Genomic DNA, 17,571 nt, shown 5'->3' with positions numbered 1-17,571 from the left:
GCGGAATTGATTTTCGTGACCCATTTGACGACTGTTAATTTTTAAATCGGAAAGGTTTCCTGATCACGTGTAGCTAACTCAGCGGAAGAGCCCGTCAATCGTGTTCAAGTCGATAGCTCGCACAATGAAATAAGCCCCGACACAATATGGATGAAAAAAGAAAGGAGAGAAAGAAAGCCCTCCCCAGGACGCTGAAACAAGGAGAACGACGACAGACGAGGTGACGGTGTCGAAGGCGAAATAGCGCAGCGTAAAAAGAAGCGTATAGGAGAGAGGGCAGCGAAGGAAAACGACGGCGCAGAGCCGTAGATGACGAGCAATCGCATCAAAGATTATTTCCGCCAATAAAGTGGAAGTCGGGTTTTGCTCCGTCGCCGCCGCCGCTTGGGAAGAAGTAGTCTTCGCGAAGGGGAAGTAAAGACGAGTGGGTAATAAATCCAGAGTCGCCCGGAGCAGACACTTATATCGGAGTTTCCTCTCTATCTTGCTCCTTCTCCGTCGGTTACTGTTATTCTTTCCTTAATTTTCTCTCCAGGCGCGCACTCGCTCGCGCAGATTTATCTTCACGGAATTTCTGGAACATACGCTCGGCTACGGAAATAAATCTTGGAGCCGTACGATTTTGGAGTGTATGCGCGAGATTCGATCATGAAGATTTGTTTGAATCATTAGCATAATACCAGCTCCTCTCTGTAACGGCGCGTCAACAGCCGTCTCGAAGCGCCGATAATTCGCGCGACCAGCAGCCGATGCTCCGGACAACTAAGCTTCCTCCTTCCGCCGCGTAATCCTTCCCAACTAGCTCCTGGCTCGCGATACGCCGTCAGTTTGGTATACACTGGCGGAAGCTCGCCTATGGGGTTAGGGAGTTTAGAGAAAGGAGGCTCACTTGTAAAGTCCGGCGCACGTTGAGAGGGGGTGGGGTGAGTGCGCGAGGGGATTAAGTATGACTTAGGAGCCAAGTTTCCGTCATTAGCTCGGTCAAGAGAGCGGCTGAGTGGAAGTTGCTGTACTTTGCTTTACGCTAATGCCGTGGTTACATTGCATTAATGGACTAATGTACCAAGTTGTGCGAGAGAATGATTTTTGATCATCATTATTAAAACAACGATGATCAACCGTGTGTGGAAGCGGTGTACTCGTACATTCTTCCTTGGAAAAGTCATGACACTCGCGCGTATACATACGAATTGCGCTCTCCCAGGGGGGTCCTCCTACAGGAGCGAGTAAGACGAGAATTTGAGGAGTCCGTGCAAGTTCGGCCTGCACGAGATACATACATTTACTCGCAGAGTCGAGGGGGACGGAGGGCGAACCTTAGACGTTCCGGCCGAGAGTTTCCTGGGTGGACCTCACCGGCGGGCATTGTCGGGGTTTCGCACCAGCCCGATAGGCGGGAACTTTGATACTCTCTTCAACTTCTCCTGTATTAGGTGCGACGCGATATAAGACACTTTCCGCCTCTGGACTTTGCATGAGATTAGGAATTATTTTAATGGGGATTTATGCGGCTAGCTTAATCGCCCTCCTGCGGTGGGGATATGCGGACTAAGTGGGTTGGCTATATTTAATGCTCTGAGCTGTGAAAGGAGAGAGCCAAGTATGTGATTTTCTGTACGATAGTGTGGAGAATTTTAGGAGCAGTTGAGAATACGCTATATCAAATGCAGTTTGAACGTGGTCAATTGATGACATTTTTTAATAAAACCGAGGGGATGCAAATAAAAGTACGACTTTACGATATGAAAGATCACTGGCTCGAAATTTGCATAATGTGCACGTACACAGAGAGAGAGAATAAAGTCCGTCGGTGGTCGCGACCCCTCTTGCTAAAAAGGGTTATTCATACTGCAAAGTCCACGAGCTAAGTCTGCAATTACGGAGCTTATCGATATAATGCCCCTAACCTATTTCTCATTCAGTCACTTAATAGAGGGAGCTTAAGCAAATTTTGCATTCCAGCTCTGAGGACAAGGGTAAAAACTTTTTGACAATTACAAATTACCATTGGCTTATGATCTTTTGGTTGAAAATGATTGCGGTTATATAAATACGTTTTTCTTAGAAGAACCATTGCAATAGTAAAAGTAGATGGAATTTTATTTGGTTGTGTGTAGTAAATTCACAGTTTAATTGCCTGGATTCACTGAAGTTTGTTAATGCCAGCTGCAGTTAAAATTTCACAAATTTGTATGCATACTATAGATTATTAATAGAACGAAATACCATTATTCAAAATCTATTCTTGTGATCTACAAAAATAACAACATACCTTACACTAAACTCAGTTCCTATTGTTACAGGTGATATTAGCCATAAAAATTTTCAAGCAATCCACCCATATATAAGTTATTTATGTAATGTCAACACAATTTATACGAAATTACATAAGCCTTATAGAAGTTTCGAAATTAGATAGAAAGGCATACTCTGGCTTAGATATTACTTTGTTCTCGGTAACCCCGTTTCATGCTACAACAACATTACATTGATCACATTCGTTACAAGAAATAATTATACTTAACGTACACTCTGTAACTAATAAATAGATGTAGATTATAGCTTTTTTGTGTAATTATGTTTGTGTGCTATAAGCAGCCTATCTGTTTTTCGATTACAAACCGAATAATGCTGGAAAAACCTCCAGGAACATTTTTACGATACAGTTCTTAGGTCGGTGCCGTTAGAAATGTGTAATATGATTCGTATTCGTTTGATTATTTAATAAAATGGATTTATTTGATAGTCAATATTTTAAAATCAACAAGCTTGCTCTAACTGTCTACGGATTGTGGCCTTATCAATCGGAGATTGGGAGAATAATTAACCACGTTATTTTTGTAGTAACGTCATTCTCCATGATTTTTGCTATGGTAAGTAACGTATTTCATGGTATCCATTTTTTTTATTATTTACCTAATAAAAGAATGTTTATTTTACTATTCAAAAGGCAGCAGGTATTCAATCACAGGTAAATGCGGAGCTTAAAAATATTTTGGAAACAGTCGTAGCTCTGGTTTTCTGTGGTGCTGGCCTCGTCAAATGTACGATTCTTTATAATCAAAGAAATCAGGTACAACGAATTCATATGTACTAAAGTATTTTGCGATATTACGAATGAATTTCACTCAATCTAATATTAAGTTCTTAATTCATATTACATATAGATAAAAAAATTATACGAACGAATCGCTGCTGATTGGGAAAAATTGACTGATACTTCAGAACGTGATATATTGCGAGCATTTTTATTAGAAGGCCGACATTCGATCGTAATTACCATAGGTAATTTTAAAATTTTTTTTAAATACTCGATGATACACTGTACGTTGATTCAAAGATTCTATCGTTTTCAGTGTATGCTGTTCCTGCTTTTTGCTTATTTATTTGCGTCGAATTTCTTCCAAGAATATTTAGTAAAGAATCTGCAAAACATCGTCTACATAGCTTTCCATACTACTATAAATCTATGGTAATAAGTGAAAACACATATGATTTGCAGGTCTGCGTACATTTAATGGTTGTCATAATATACGTTGGTTTTTCATACTTGTGTGCCAGCGCTACGTATATATCCAGTGTGAAACACGTTTGCGCCTTGTATGCAATTGCTTGGTAATTCCTAGCCTTTATTTATAAACCTAAAACATTTTACCGAGTACAAATCTATGTATCCTATTGACTTGCATTTTAGCCAGCGGTTACGAAATGCCATAGTATACCGTAAGAATAGTACACCGCTAAAAGAATTAATAGAAGACACATCGGTTATACCTAATTTAATTAAAGTTATCGAAATGCATAAAGAAGCTTTAAGGTTAGATATGCTGCCAAATTAATGGTTATAAAATATTTTTAAAATTATTTTGAGCACATTTAACGACTTTTATTTATCCTACAGAGGTATACAGATAATTGAGCAGGTTTTTAGTGCAGGCTTCTTCGTATTTGAAATATCAGCTTTAACAACCATCGCCATTCTTATATTTGATGTGAGTTTATCATGATCAAAACTACATCCATAGGTATTTTCCATTTTAAATCAATGCAATAAAACACTAATTTTTTCTAGTTAAATTATCACCAGGGAAATCCTTTTCAAATGATGCGAGTTCTGCTAATACTATCTGTTTTTGTACTATATTTGTTTTTTATGAATTGGTGTGGAGAGCAAACTATACAATCTTGCAACAATGTCAATGCACAAGCGTGAGTATACAAGAAAACGCTTGTAAATATGAAATGAGATATCTCTCTATAATAATATATATTCTTATGGTTTAATGGTTAGATATAACATAGAATGGTATGGAATATCTTTAAAAGCAAGAGTATTCGTACTTATGATCTTACGACGCACATTGAAACCCATACATTTAACAGCAGGGACCATAATGATTTTATCGATGGAAAATTTTGGGACGGTAAATACATTCGATTAATTAAGGTAATATATTTGTTCGCACAACTTTAATCTTTGCATAACTTTTCAAGATTTTAAAGACTGCGTGGTCATTCGGCATGATATTGCTGACTACTCAAACATCAGCGAGAAATAAAGATCCAAATTTTTTCGGATATTAAAATTGGCAATCGTCAATGATTATTGTAATAGTTAATTAAAAAAGTTATGTTTTAGTTTGAGTTTTTTATTTCTGTTACAATGTTTATGAGCAATACTGTGGTATGTAAATAAATCTTAATCTTAATACTTCTTTGTCGAAGAGATAATTTATAACAAATTTTTCAAAAATCTCGAGCACGATTCCAAATGAGCAAGCGTTAGAGGAAGTCACCGTATCTTAATCAAGCTGGGTCTTCCCTATAGGTTAGTTTCCGAGCGTATAATTCAAAGTTTTGTGTACCTAGGCCACAGTCTAATTACCGCATCTTGTACCGGAACTTGTTCGGCTTTTGCAAGCCACGAAAACTTGCGTACACCTAGCATAACCACGTTATAGTCTATTATTCCACGCGATACTTGATAAGAATTCACGTAGAAAGGATCGCGATTTATTTCAATTTGATTATAGAATTTCTAAGCGATGCAAGAGCTGAATGACAAATCTTGATATTTTTCGGAATGGAAACATCCGTAGTTGTTAACTATAATCTTGACCGAAATCCCGTTTGGTCAGGATACACCGAGAACCCTTGCGAGACTAAAGTCAAGCTCTTGGGTATCCGTACCGGTTCAGGCCGTGTCTTATCGGTGCTTCGGCAGTTTGTTTGATTTCCGGCTATGTTTCACCGAGCGGGCTGTTTGAAGTGTAACGACAAACAGCTTTGCTTTGCTTTGCCTGTACTTGGAGATATTTAGGGTAAGGCTGAGCTTTGGTATTAAGAACAACTGATAGGGCTCTGGTTCCGGGAAAACGTTAGATATTAGTGTGCTCTATATTATTTTAGCTTCAAAAATGTTCAACCCCATTCTCTCGTCTGCCGTGCGAAATGTCGAGAAAGAAAGACTCGCGCTCACTTATCCTCACCCTCGTCAGTCTAACGAACTAAAGAATAACTCGACTCGCCGGCTTGTTTCCCTTCTTATCTCCCGGTCTAAGTGAAGGAAGATGCAGCACCGCGCGAAAGTTGAAATTGATGCACTGGACGCCGCCACTTGGCCGCTGAGAGGGATGAAGTCTTAGACGAAACACGTCGCGCGAAAGATCGGCTTTCCTGAAGTTGAGGGGCCACTATGTTCGAGGAATTTCCGAGGGTGGGAGGAAAGTTTGCGAGCTTCTTTTTTATGGGGCGCGACGTTAGGCTCTTGTTTTAGGCTTTACTTTGTTCCTGGAATGAATTTCGATATCCGTCATAAAACATTCGAATCGTCCTGCTGATTATATTTAGTCAGTCTAATCTGCTTATAAGGAAAATTAAGTTAGACGTAATAATGAGAACTCAGCGTCGCGGGCTTATATTTTCTCTTTTTCTGCTCTCTGCAGCAGCAGTTGGCGTGTCGTTACACCGTCCCTCGTTAAGGAAAACAACGAAGTCGTTTCCGAGTTTTGCACAGCTCATCACAGAAGGGTCGCTCTCGCACGATGCCCAGGGGCTAGCTACTTTCTCTCCCTCCCATTCTCTTCTCGCGGGAGACGCGATCCGAAGTCCCAAGGGTGAAATGGCTCATTCGCGCGGCGCGCACTTATCCGCCGTAGATAACCATAGATTAATGGCTTCCTAAGAGAGCAGCTCTCGTGACTCGCGGCGTCTTTTCTCGTTGATTTATCGTTTATTGAGAAATATGGCGCGACGCTGACTTTTTTCGCCCAGTCTTTCGTCCTCCAAAGGTTAACCCTCTGTCTCTCGGTCCTCAGCAGCGAAGATGACCCTATATCGACTCTTCTTCGTGTACAGTCCAGCGCGGCAAGAAGCGAGGCGTCGATTGCCCGATGAATTTACTGCTTATTGTGCACAGCCATCGAAGGGAGGGGGAATAAGTTCTTTGGTTGGTGTACAGTAGAGGGGGTTGCTCATGCGAAGAAGCTATCCGAAAGCGCTTATCGAGATTATTATTATTGATCGCTTGATGGAGATAGGACTCGAGCGCCGTAGGGGGTCCTTTTATGCTTGATTATAACGCCTTGGGAGATCGAACGGATATATGCGCTTTCTGACTTTTTACGATCTTTTTTCTCAAAAAAATTCAAAGTACCTTAATCGAACATTTACAATTCTCTGAGAGTAGATAATTAGTCGTCTGCATCTTATAGGCGCGGTATATTAATCCGTTTGAGGATAAATCCTAATGCCATTTGAGTGCAAACTCGCGGAACACCAAGTTTCTACCTAAAGGAGTTCCTATACCAAAAGACATTACATTACTTCTGCTCGGTTGAGCTTGCGCTGTCGCATAGTTACTAGGCGTATCTTTGGAAAGGTGAAAGCAGGAAACAACTGTCTATCAAACAACATAGTAATTAATTTCTAAAGGAAAAACGCGTTAAAAACTAGTAGATTCAATATTATTATTCTATTATTCGTTCAAATAAAGGAACCTAATTTTCCGAAAATTATCGAGTTATCGTTGAGCGAGTATCATTTTTCTCCCAAATTCTATTTACACGCGGCAGGGCAGCGCTCGTGACAGGGGGCCCGTTAAGCGCCGATTGTAAATTGCGGCACGGTCATAACGACGCTCCAGGCGTGACCAATAAATTGGCGTTTTATTATTGCTCATAACCGAAATCATTATTCCGCTCTGCGCCGCGTGATCTCCCGCTTAATTGCCGCATATGCGTTAATCGACCTCTGCATTAAAAAGATAAAAGATTATCTTTCTTCCCGATACTTTATATAAAGTATTGTGCGATTATATTGCATCCCCCGTTTGAAAATTACGGCAGACGCGCGATTCTCAAAACAAACAATGCTCATCAAAGCAACATTACGAATAAGCTGGAAATCGAGGGCCAATATCACTCCGATTAAAAATTCCCTCGAGCGAACTGCAGAGCACGCTCGCGCGCGAGCGATAATCTCGTCCGCGTAGCATTACTCACGCGGTCGCGCGCTTTACATACGCTCGTGCCCAGCAGACTCTCTTTCGTTCGGCCGGGGCTTACGCGATTGTTTATTGGCAAAAATTAACGGTCGATTTGTACGGCCATTGTCGAGCCTCGGCGTAGAGGGGTAATTATTATTTTATCGACGTCAGGCTCGAACGCGCGGCTGGAACGCTTTATTTATGACCGGCCAAGCTTTAAAGCGATTCCATGGAAATGCGTGTGGCCGTCGTTATGCAGCGGTTTATTATAAAAAAAAAGAATAAAAATGCGGCGTCCGGTGCGAGGAAATAAAATATGAGACCGTACTGCTGCGCCGAAACGGCTGGGCGTAACAGCTATTTTCCGTTCTATTGCCCGCGTTAAAATCGAGCGTAAAAATTATATAAGCTGCAGTATTTTGGTCGCGCGACGCGCGATTAATTTACCCACGCGCTGCGTTCGTTAACGCGAAATTAGCCGGGCAGAATATTATTCGACGGTTTACAGGCTTGGGCAAAAGTGAACGATCGCCTTGAAAAATAACAGCGCGCACGAGCTCGCGACGTTGTAAAATCGATCTCGTTTAGCGCGAGCATCAGCGTTGCAGTCCGCTCTCATCATTGCTAACGACGCGCACCCCCTCTTCGTCGGCTAAAGCCCTGCCTCGGAAAGCCGAGGACACAGCTCGGACAAGCGTATGATGATTACACAGCGGAAACGACGGCATACGTCATTGAGTTACGATACTGCATTGTTAGCGTACGCGAACGTTTCGTGCTGGCCCGTGCGACCATAATGGGATTTGCTAATGGGCCTTGGACGCTTCGCAGTCATCCATCGCGCGACGATGGCTCGTCGTGTTGCTCCGCTGATGACGAGTTAATGATTTAGCGAGTGCGACAGATTTTCGAAAAGAAAAAGATGCTTCCAATATTGAATGTGCATTTGTCCTATATCCAAATAATAGTTCGGAAATAACAGATGGTAATATGTTTTTTATTAATTTTAGATTTTCAGAAAATAGTTAATATTTAAATTGAAAGGCAATTATGGAACTTCGAAGTGGCAGAATTTCCATGTTAAATCCCGAGCTTAACAAGCCTGGATTGGTAAAGTACGTATATGATGACCTCGACGATGATTTCGTGGTCGGTATCGACAATCAGACTAAAATTTCAGCGTTAAATGATGATTGTTTGCTGCATATTTTTTCTTATTTGCCTATCATAGACAGGATTAGAATACAACGAGGTATGAACCTACTCACCCACCCACATGCGCACACACGATTTTTATATAATCAATTTATATAATTTTTGATAATAATATGTTGCAGTCAACAAACAATAGCAGAGGGTTAGTGAACTCAAATGGCACGACACAAAAATCCTTGACTTGGATCTCAATACATGGTCAACATATCCAATTGACGATGTGACAATTACGTCACGTGAAATCGAAAAACTTCTTCAGCTGGGTAAGATATTAGTTACCAGAATTCCATTCGACAACAGCGTAATATCATCGTAGCCGATGAGGAGTTTTTTTCAATCATAACAGAAAATTGTACAAATTTACAATCTCTAAACGTTTCGGGACTAGTAGTCAAATCTGGCGGAATGAACATTTTGGCGAATAACTGTAGCAATATTACAAAGTTTGCTATAAGCAAATGTGTGGATGATGTCACAGAGAACTTTACAAAATTTTTGAAAAATGCTATAAGACTTCAATTTTTGGGTTTGTCAGGCGCCCATATTACGAGCAAATGTTTTGCCCATACTTCGAATGCATCCATAGAAATCTTAAAACTGTATAAATTTCATGATTACTCTCGTAATTCATCGTTCAGCAAAGTATTTTTTAGAAATGTAAGTTTTGTTTTTAAAAACTTTCCCTGTTAAAAACAGGTTTCAATATGCTAGACTGCTTTTATTTTACAGATGCTGCAGGCGTTTAGAAGTTTACGTACTTTAATTGTAGAAAGTTGTTGTTTATCCCAGGACGATATTTGTAAAATAATAGTTTTAAACACCAAAAACCTTGAAAAATTAGTTTTGAAATGTGATTATGATTGTAGTAGCTTTTACAACTTTCAAACCGCGTACATTACATGATTAAGAAATCTTCAAGAAATTTAAAGACGTTGATCATGTATTACTGCGACGGTGTGGAAGATCACTACATCTGTGAGTTATTATCCGCAACAGTAAAACTGGACATGCTCTACATATATTGCTGCATCAGAATTGATGTAGACGATCTAGTTACATTTGCTGCCTCAGAGATAGATTGTAAAAGATTGAACGGGGGACTCATAATGATATATGTCAAAGATAATCCTCTATTCATCAATGATTATTATAAGAGTAAATACAAAGTAGAACAATTGTCACCGTACTTACAAGTAACAAACTTAAATAAATAATTCAGCATTATTCAAAATCAATTGCTGATACTTTTACTAACTATAAATTAGTATTTAAATAAAAAAAGAATGTTTGAATCATTATTCGATTATTTGAATACACAATTCAATTTAAATTACAAACTGCATTTTTTGATGTCTTATAATTTTTCCCCACTCACACCTAACGTCCTACGCCCAATATTCACGATTCTTCCTAAAACGAGCTTCGGCGATTTCGTCAAATATTCAAAATTACATATCGTTTTGAATTTCGATCGCGTTCTTACTTCAAAACTGATTCGAATTTCCGAGAGCTAGCGAGGCTCGCCGTAAATTGACAAACGAAAAGCCCGCATCGGCTGCACGACAGCTCTTGGCAAGTGTTGCCGCTGTTTTCAAAGGGCGGAATGCGACGCTCGCCGCTGAGCTATCCGATAACAAAGCTCGGTTCTGGGACCTGCGTACCTGCGTTGTTTCGCATCAATGGCAATATACCCGCACACACATCACTCGTCAAGTATTTATCTATTTACTGTATAAATGCGTTGCCCGTACACGATTGAGTTGCGACGAAGATTTTCCGTCAGCTTGTCCCAGCTCGCGCAGCGTTTATCGATCGTATGCGCGATTCAATAATTTTCGAGGGCATTCCAAAGATTATTCGTCAAGAGCAGCGCGCGGTTCCATCTCCCCTCGCAGAACAGCGCGAACATGGCAAATTAGCTCGTTTGTACCCTTTGCCTCTCGCCTTTCTTTCTGTGTCCCCTATACGCCGCATGCACCCCTCCTCCTCCTCCTCCTCCTCTCGACTGCAATACCCTTCCCGTCATTCTCATTCTCTCTCTCTCTCTCTCTGCTGTCGTGCAGCCGTAGCTGGATTTGACGAGGGCGGCTCGTTTTGGATTATCGCCGCGCAAAATGCAGCGGCGGCAACCGGATATCGCCGGCCGACTGTTGTTCGTATGCAGCGGCGCTTGAACGCGATACCGGCTCGCGCTGATGCAGCGCGGGGGAAACGCCGAAAGCGAGAGCGAATTCCTTGACGCGCGCGATATGCGACCGGCTGTATTATATGGCTAGAGTGATTGTAGGAGTGCAGTTGAGAGTGAATGGCCAGGTGTGGCTTATTTTCTTCTTTTTTTTTAATACCTGTTTTTCGGCTAACAACTGCAGCCACTCGTATTTGTAATAAATTCTAATATCTGCGCGTGCAGCTGGGACGTTTACTGGCTATAGAAGCCCGGCGGCAGGCTCCGCGCATATTCCCGTAATGTTCATAATACACCTAAGCCCTTTTGATTCCAGCACCACGATTATCTCCATCCGGCAGATCCGGCGAAGCGAGGTGTTTCTCTCGGCTCCTGCCTTCCCTCTGTCTCTCTCACTCCTCTTCCTCTCGGCAACTTAAGTCCCCGGCTCCGAACGAGTTTCAGCTTAACTCGGTTGTTGTGAATAAGTAAGCGAAGTGTTGCAAAGTTGGAAGAGAGAGAGGAGGCTTGGCTTGAATTAAATTGTTATACGGATGAAGTGGCGCGAGCGCGCGGCGGCTTGAATACGTCCCCTCCCTCTACTGCTGGCAGCGGCGACGGCTGGCGTGAATCTTTAATCGTCCCGTTAATGGCAACAAATCGCGAGTTTTTCTTTTCCCCGGTTTTCCAGTGCGGAAACCCGAGGCTCTTCGCTTTTCCCGAAAGACGACGAATGTTCAACGATTTTTAAATAAAAATGTTTAAACTCTCAAAGAATTAACTTCACCCACGCTCGATTAAAGCCGAGCAATCCAAGAATAACACGCGTTACCGTCAAACTTCCAACTTCCTCTCCCCCCAAATTCCATCTCGCGTTCAGCCATCCCAAAAATAAGACCACACTCCCGTCGAGCATCGTCATCATCCCCCTGATACATCCCGGACCGCGAAGAAGAAGGCATAATTGACGCAAGAGAGAGAGAGAGAGAGAGAGAGAGAGCCGCGCGGCGTCAGCGCGAGACATCTGGCTCGAAAAGAGTAGAGGAGTTGCGGGAACTATGCGAGCGACGTGCGTTGCCTCGAGCGCCCCGTCAGATGCAAATCATCCCGGCTAATTTCTCGGAAAACTCGCGAAACTCCTGCCCATAGACGTGCAAGCCGGGGCTATAAGCTATGTACAGCGCGCGCGTATTAGTTACAGCCAGAGAGGGAGAGATGGATGGATGGAGTAGGCCAGCTGGTGAATCTCTCTTTCGGCCTTATAATCCTATATTCGGAGGATGTTTGCCATGCAGCTCGACTTGGCTGTTGCGAAACTTGATTAGAGGAAGCTGTACGCCAGACAGCCGGAGCGACGGCTTGTCGTCGTTTTTCTCCTTTCGCGCGAGTTCTGTTCTGCCACTTCTTCGCGCACTCGGTTTGACGCCCTTTTCATTCTCGAGTGGATGATTTCGGAGCTGCGGATTCGCTAGTTTCTACTGTATAAAAAGTCGGATCTAATTGCATTACAGGATTGGTCGATTAAAGTGCAGCTACTAACTCGCAGCCCTACACACCCTTGAGCGCTGCGACGATTATGTGTAATGCCCGTGTACTTAATCAAGCGAAATTGGATTTTTATTAAACGGCGCACGCCACGAAGCTTTACTCTCCCGTCGTCGGGCGACTGACCGCGAGTCGATGCAGAAAAGGGTCGACGGCACCTCGGTATGCCTGACCTTACTTGGCCGAGACTGCCTTCTCTACCTCATCGAATTGATATGGATCGATTGAGACGGTTTTTTAATTACACACTAAATTTGCGCTTGCCTCGTATACAGCTACGAATAGCTTTTGCATAAAGTACAGCTTACCCGTAGCAGCTGACCCCTGAGAGAAAAATCGAAGCCCCGCCGGAAATGAGCTTTTTTTCACACCTGCCGCAGCGAAAACAAAGTATCAATTTTAAGAATCGAGTTAGCCGCGATCACACACGCGCGCGCGAGCTTCGTCTCAAGTGGCCGGTCTCGTAAAAGCCGAAGGGAAGCTAGGTAAAAAAAAAACCAGAAGGGCTGCCTCGTAAAGGCCAAGTACGAGAGCGAGCATCGATATAACGACTCTCGGTGCTGCGCAGCTCCTTTCTCGCGGCTGACCGGAAACGGATGTGGCCGTTGGCTCACGCGAGCGCATAAAGCACACGACCCTTAGCTCTGCTGAGCTTGTTTTTCGCAGAGTGGACTGTGTGCATGGACGGCGCTTTTTTTCCTTCGGAGAGGACGACGGAATCGATTGCGATCTTTGGGCGCGGTTTTTGGGATTTTAATTATCGCGACCGCGCGAGGCAATTCTTGAACGAGTCGAGAGCCATTTGTAACAAGCGGAGCTTCAAAAATGACTTTCAAGCGGTAAAAATGATCACCGCAGCGCGTCAACGTCTCGGCACTACGGTACTCGTATAATAACAGGAAACAATGGCACGCAGCCGAGTTCGCCGGGGTTATTGTCGAAGACGCGAGCGAGCGGCAGAAGGGAACACTCCGAGGGATTTTATCGAACAAAAGGTGTGTATACCTCGTAGACACAGTGGTTCAAGTAGATCATAAGTCAAGGCGGCTTATACTCGTCTGCCACGGGGCTGCATCTACTCAATCATTTCGAAGCAACGGGCAAAGCCCTTCGTTAAGCAAACTCGACTGCCTCCATACACAGCGCTTCGCACCCCACAAAAACCACATCGGCAATTTTCGCTGTTTATTTCCAACGATCTGCTCACTCATCTCTCCTCGATTATTGGATAAGCATCGCGTGAAGTGAAACGGCGGAATTCGTATCGAGCGTGGATCTTAAAGAGCTTGAAACGAGAGAACAGCGAGTCGCAGGAAGTGACGAGGGCCATAAATTACTCCGTTGAGAAGGAATATTCTAATAACTCCGAACAAACAGACAGCGCTAGTCTGCAGGCGCAAACAGAGTCTCCTCGTTGTCCGCCGGAGGTCTCTCAGCCCCCTCGGGGCCGCTTATACGCTCTCTGTTCGCGCGTCGCGCGCACCTCTTTTTCTCCGGAGCCGCTTCCGGCGTCACGCACGGAGAGATCGCGCGCCGGCGATTATATTCAAATTAAATGCGCCGCCAGCCGGAGACAGCGAGCGAGTCTGCAAGGCTGTAATGTACGGCCGGCAATTTAGTTACAAGCCCCCTGAGAGCGACTGATGCGGAGGCGCGCGCTTTTGTGTTTTGCCGCGCTCTATTGCTCACAGGCACGAGCGATTCGGCGGTATTGGCGGATTTTTACTCGGAATTTTCACACTTCTAGAATAAAGTTTCTCGCACGAGTACAGGAGCAGACAGCGACTATAAGCGAATTCTCTCGCAGCAAAGCCCTCTCGCTCGACACTATCAGAAATTCAGCGGGTGTACGCGGGAATATATAGTGTTGCCGCTTCGCTTCGCGTTTTGTCCGCATTGTAATGCCGGCGGGGTGTAGTGGCCCCTCTTTGTGTGCGGTCGCGACGACGCGCCGGAGAACTTTGGCAGATCGCGACGACGAAGTGTCGCCTTATCTCGCGGCTTAATGGCTCCGCAGGAGCGGGAGACTCTCTCGGCACTTTTGTCGCGCCTTGCTGACTATACGCGTATACGTGTATACAGGGAGAGAGAGAGAGAGAGAGAGAGAGAGAGAGAGAGAGAGAGAGAGAGAGAGAGACGCTGGTCTATTGTTCGCGGAATTCGGGTGATTTGGCTGCTTCGGGGTCGCGCCCTGCAGATCTTGTTTGTCGGGAAAATATTTTCGATGTTACGTGCCAGCGGGGAGTGGGCGCGTAGGACAAGTAGTGTGGTTCGCGTTCGGTCAGACATAGCAATTAAATGAATTACCTGTGATTGCACTGTTGACACGCGAAGCATTCCAGATGATAAACGTTCGTCCTCGCTCTCATGACCATCTCGAAGGCTGGGATCGCCTTGCTGCACGCAGCGCAGTGGCCGGTGTTCCCGAATAATCTGCAAAAGTGATTTTTCGTTAATGAACTTTTGCGTCCTGTACAAAAAAGAAAAACATCCATATCCGAGGTCTAATCGTCCAAAACAAACGAAAAACCGCGCACACACCCCCGTGAGTCCCGCTCTTCTCTCCCTCCCACACCAGCTATACGTATACACCCAAGCTCGGCGAGTGATAAATCGAATTTTACAGATGAGTTTCTCTTATTGAATACCGCAGAGAGTCGCATCGCTCCCTCCCGAGCAAACAAACTCCCGGGGCAAATAAGCCGCGTCGAGATTACGAGTTCGCCTCGCTGTCCCTCGGGAATCCAGGCGGGCGCGAGTGAGAGAGAGAGACAGAGAGAGTGAACGCGCGCGCGCGCAGGTGCCCTGTACGCTGGCGCGCGCGCACGGCCCATTGAAACTAAGGGCTTTATTAATGGCCCAATATTTGAGGACGATATTACCGTGCGCTCGCTTGTCCGAAAGTTTATTGGCGCCGAGAGGACTTTGAATACTTCCGATACGCGCTAGCTCTGCTGTAAAATACATATAGAGAGAGGGGGGGGGGGTCTGGTTGCGCGGAATTAATACGACGTTTCTACGCGCGCTATTATAATATATACCTGCCAGAGCTTTACGCTAATTCGTTCAACGCTCAGCGCGCATGTGGCTGGCTCGAGCAATTACGGGCCGATGATGCTGAATCAATAAGCGTTATTAATGCCTGTGTCAATTTATTAATATTGAATTTGAAAGCTTGTATGCGACGATGAGCGCGCGAGGTTTAGGAGCGTCGATGCGATGACGCATAAATTGGCTCTGGATTTTGGCGCTGGATGCGTACGCTATATTCAAACTCGGAAGTTCAATGCGCAGACTGATCGCGTTAGTATAATACAAGCGGCGGAATTAACGTAACAAAATCGTGTACTGCGCAGCCGAGAGCTGTTGCATAATCTTACCGTAAGTAGTCGCGTTTGCAGAGTATGAGGTTGGCTTTGGTGTAGCAAGTCGAGCCGACTTCGCCTAATCTGCAATCGCAGCAGCCGCACTTGAGGCAGTCCTCGTGCCAGAACATGTCTAACGCCCTCAGCAAATACCTTTGGAGGCAGTTACAAACATTTATTGACATTTTTATTTTGAATTATTTTAAATCGAATACAAAATTTCTTTACGAACCTCTCTGTGATCGGTTTGTTGCACCCGGCGCACTGCTGCTGCGCAGCTCCGTTTCTACTGGGTTCCGTCTTGCTTACGTCCATAGTCATTTTATTCCTCCGACTTTTCTGGCCTGAAAAATAAAGATTATCCCATTATACCGCGACCTCGTCCAAATATTTTATTCGAAAACTTTTCCAACGACCCACCGAAAAAAAAACCCAAAAGACACACGGAGAATCACAGCTCAGTCGACGCCCGCGCAAACCGCCAAAAAGACGAGACGAAGCGCCTCCCCCGCAAAAAATGGCAAGAGACCGTGTCCAGAGCCGGCTGTTCGCAGCGCTTAACAAGTTTCAGCAGCAGCTGTCGCGCGCGGGCTTCGGATCCGGGTTTGTCTATGAGTAATTAGAGTTACGGTTTGAGAATTTAACCGCGGTTTTAGTGCCATCTGTGTCCGAGCGTCGCTGCGGGGGCGTCCGCGGAGCCCTCTGGTCCGAGTTTAGAATCGAATTAGTTTGAAACCCCCTCCGCCGCAGTACTAGTTCTGTGCAGAATAGGCACAAGTGTGTCTTTCTCGACTTCCGGCTGCTGCAGGAGATTTCGCGGGGGCTTTGCGGATATGCGCCTGCCGGACTGTATACTGCTCTGACCACTGCGGCGTTCCTCGCATTAGTTGAAGTCTATTATTTTCAATTGAAATCGCTAGTATATTTTGAATTAAAGTCAAATTTTTGTTTTAGGTAAGTGGATCGTTCAGCGTATGCTTACCAAAACGTAAGTACAGTAGTCGATTGCATAGCCGTAGTGAGTAGCTTAGTCTCCCTATCGAGGCTCCAGTCCACCCCCGCGTAAAACAATACACCGCAGGCAGGAGAAGAAAATCCTTCGGAGGACGCGCGCGCGCGAGACTACGTCCTTATAATTTGCGGCGGATCAAAGGGACGCAGTTGAGCTGCGCCGCCAGCAAGTTTCGACCGCAAGAAGATATTAACGTCCCGGTAATATTGTGTCCAGGGTTAGGAGGACATATTGAAACCGCATAAACTTTGCTCATAGCCCCTCGTATTGTCGCCGTTCGCAGGCTGCGCCAACTGCTCCTTCTGTGTATGTGTGTGTGTGTGTGTGTAGAGAGAGGGGGGCAGACCTGTGGAAATTAAACCTGCGTGTCATGACGCGAATCGCCATCCGAGACGATATTGAGCGATCGACAGTTTATTAAACTAGTTCGTGGCTCCCCGAATTGATAAGTAATTACACCCACCAGTCTACGTCAGATTCCCCACGCGTCATCCGCAGATTATACTTCCAAGCTTCAGACGCGCATCCCGAGCATCTTAGCACCATAGGCAAGCATCTCGCCTCAGCTGCCCCCCACCCCCGCAACATACTCCGAAATTCCTACGTGGACGCGGCAAATTCCTGGGCATCCCCGCACACATGCACACGAAGCTACGCCGAAATTCCCGCGGTGACCCCCTAACGAACTCGTCTTTCTCTCTCTCTCTCACTCCGTGCGTTTACGCCCTCTTTATTTCTCCTTCGTCCTGGAAAAGCAGCAGCAGCCACTGGAATTGCTGGAGCG

At 44.7% G+C, this 17,571-nt stretch overlaps 3 protein-coding genes across 12 annotated transcripts in view; 2 read left to right on the top strand and 1 right to left on the bottom strand.

The window, feature by feature from the left end:
• LOC100118612 (putative ATP-dependent DNA helicase Q1) overlaps window positions 1-17,571 on the top strand; it is a 128,906-nt gene that overhangs the window by 34,829 nt on the left and 76,506 nt on the right. The window contains exons 3-5 of one of the 7 annotated variants that reach the window (XR_001729069.2): window positions 8,497-8,738; window positions 8,824-9,358; window positions 9,431-10,006. The exons of 5 other annotated variants lie outside the window; for them this stretch is intronic. The gene's annotated coding sequence lies outside the window, so the exon portion shown is untranslated. Of the gene's footprint in view, window positions 1-8,496; window positions 8,739-8,823; window positions 9,359-9,430; window positions 10,007-17,571 lie in introns of those variants that run through there. One more of the 7 variants, XR_004227087.1, reaches the window with a different exon arrangement.
• LOC103315658 (LIM domain only protein 3) overlaps window positions 1-17,571 on the bottom strand; it is a 76,848-nt gene that overhangs the window by 20,715 nt on the left and 38,562 nt on the right. For all 4 annotated transcript variants that reach the window (XM_016984444.3, XM_032598201.1, XM_008205653.4 and 1 more), the window contains exons 2-4: window positions 16,008-16,119; window positions 15,791-15,928; window positions 14,718-14,843 (exon numbers count right to left, since the gene is read on the bottom strand). In XM_016984444.3, coding sequence (XP_016839933.1) covers window positions 14,718-14,843; window positions 15,791-15,928; window positions 16,008-16,096 — 353 coding nt within the window. In that variant the 5' untranslated portion in view covers window positions 16,097-16,119. The remainder of the gene's footprint in view (window positions 1-14,717; window positions 14,844-15,790; window positions 15,929-16,007; window positions 16,120-17,571) is intronic.
• On the top strand, window positions 2,730-4,584 carry Or181 (odorant receptor 181). Its single transcript, NM_001190632.1, has 9 exons — window positions 2,730-2,873; window positions 2,951-3,073; window positions 3,168-3,285; window positions 3,357-3,615; window positions 3,695-3,817; window positions 3,902-3,992; window positions 4,073-4,209; window positions 4,292-4,424; window positions 4,495-4,584. Exons 1-9 carry the CDS (start codon window positions 2,730-2,732, stop codon window positions 4,582-4,584), a joined length of 1,218 nt encoding a protein of 405 aa, NP_001177561.1.

This window comes from Nasonia vitripennis, chromosome 3 (genome assembly GCF_009193385.2).
Source record: "Nasonia vitripennis strain AsymCx chromosome 3, Nvit_psr_1.1, whole genome shotgun sequence".
Classification (NCBI taxonomy): domain Eukaryota; kingdom Metazoa; phylum Arthropoda; class Insecta; order Hymenoptera; family Pteromalidae; genus Nasonia; species Nasonia vitripennis.
Note: the sequence above shows the minus strand (reverse complement) of the source record. Positions and strands in the feature narration are given on the sequence as shown.

Bases quoted from the DNA above. Each gene is read 5' to 3' on its own strand.
- Or181 (NM_001190632.1), top strand. From the start codon at position 2,730: ATGGATTTATTTGATAGTCAATATTTTAAAATCAACAAGCTTGCTCTA. The intron at 3,074-3,167 runs GTACAACGAATT...TATTACATATAG, and splicing joins TTTATAATCAAAGAAATCAG to ATAAAAAAATTATACGAACG. The intron at 3,616-3,694 runs GTAATTCCTAGC...CTTGCATTTTAG, and splicing joins GCCTTGTATGCAATTGCTTG to CCAGCGGTTACGAAATGCCA.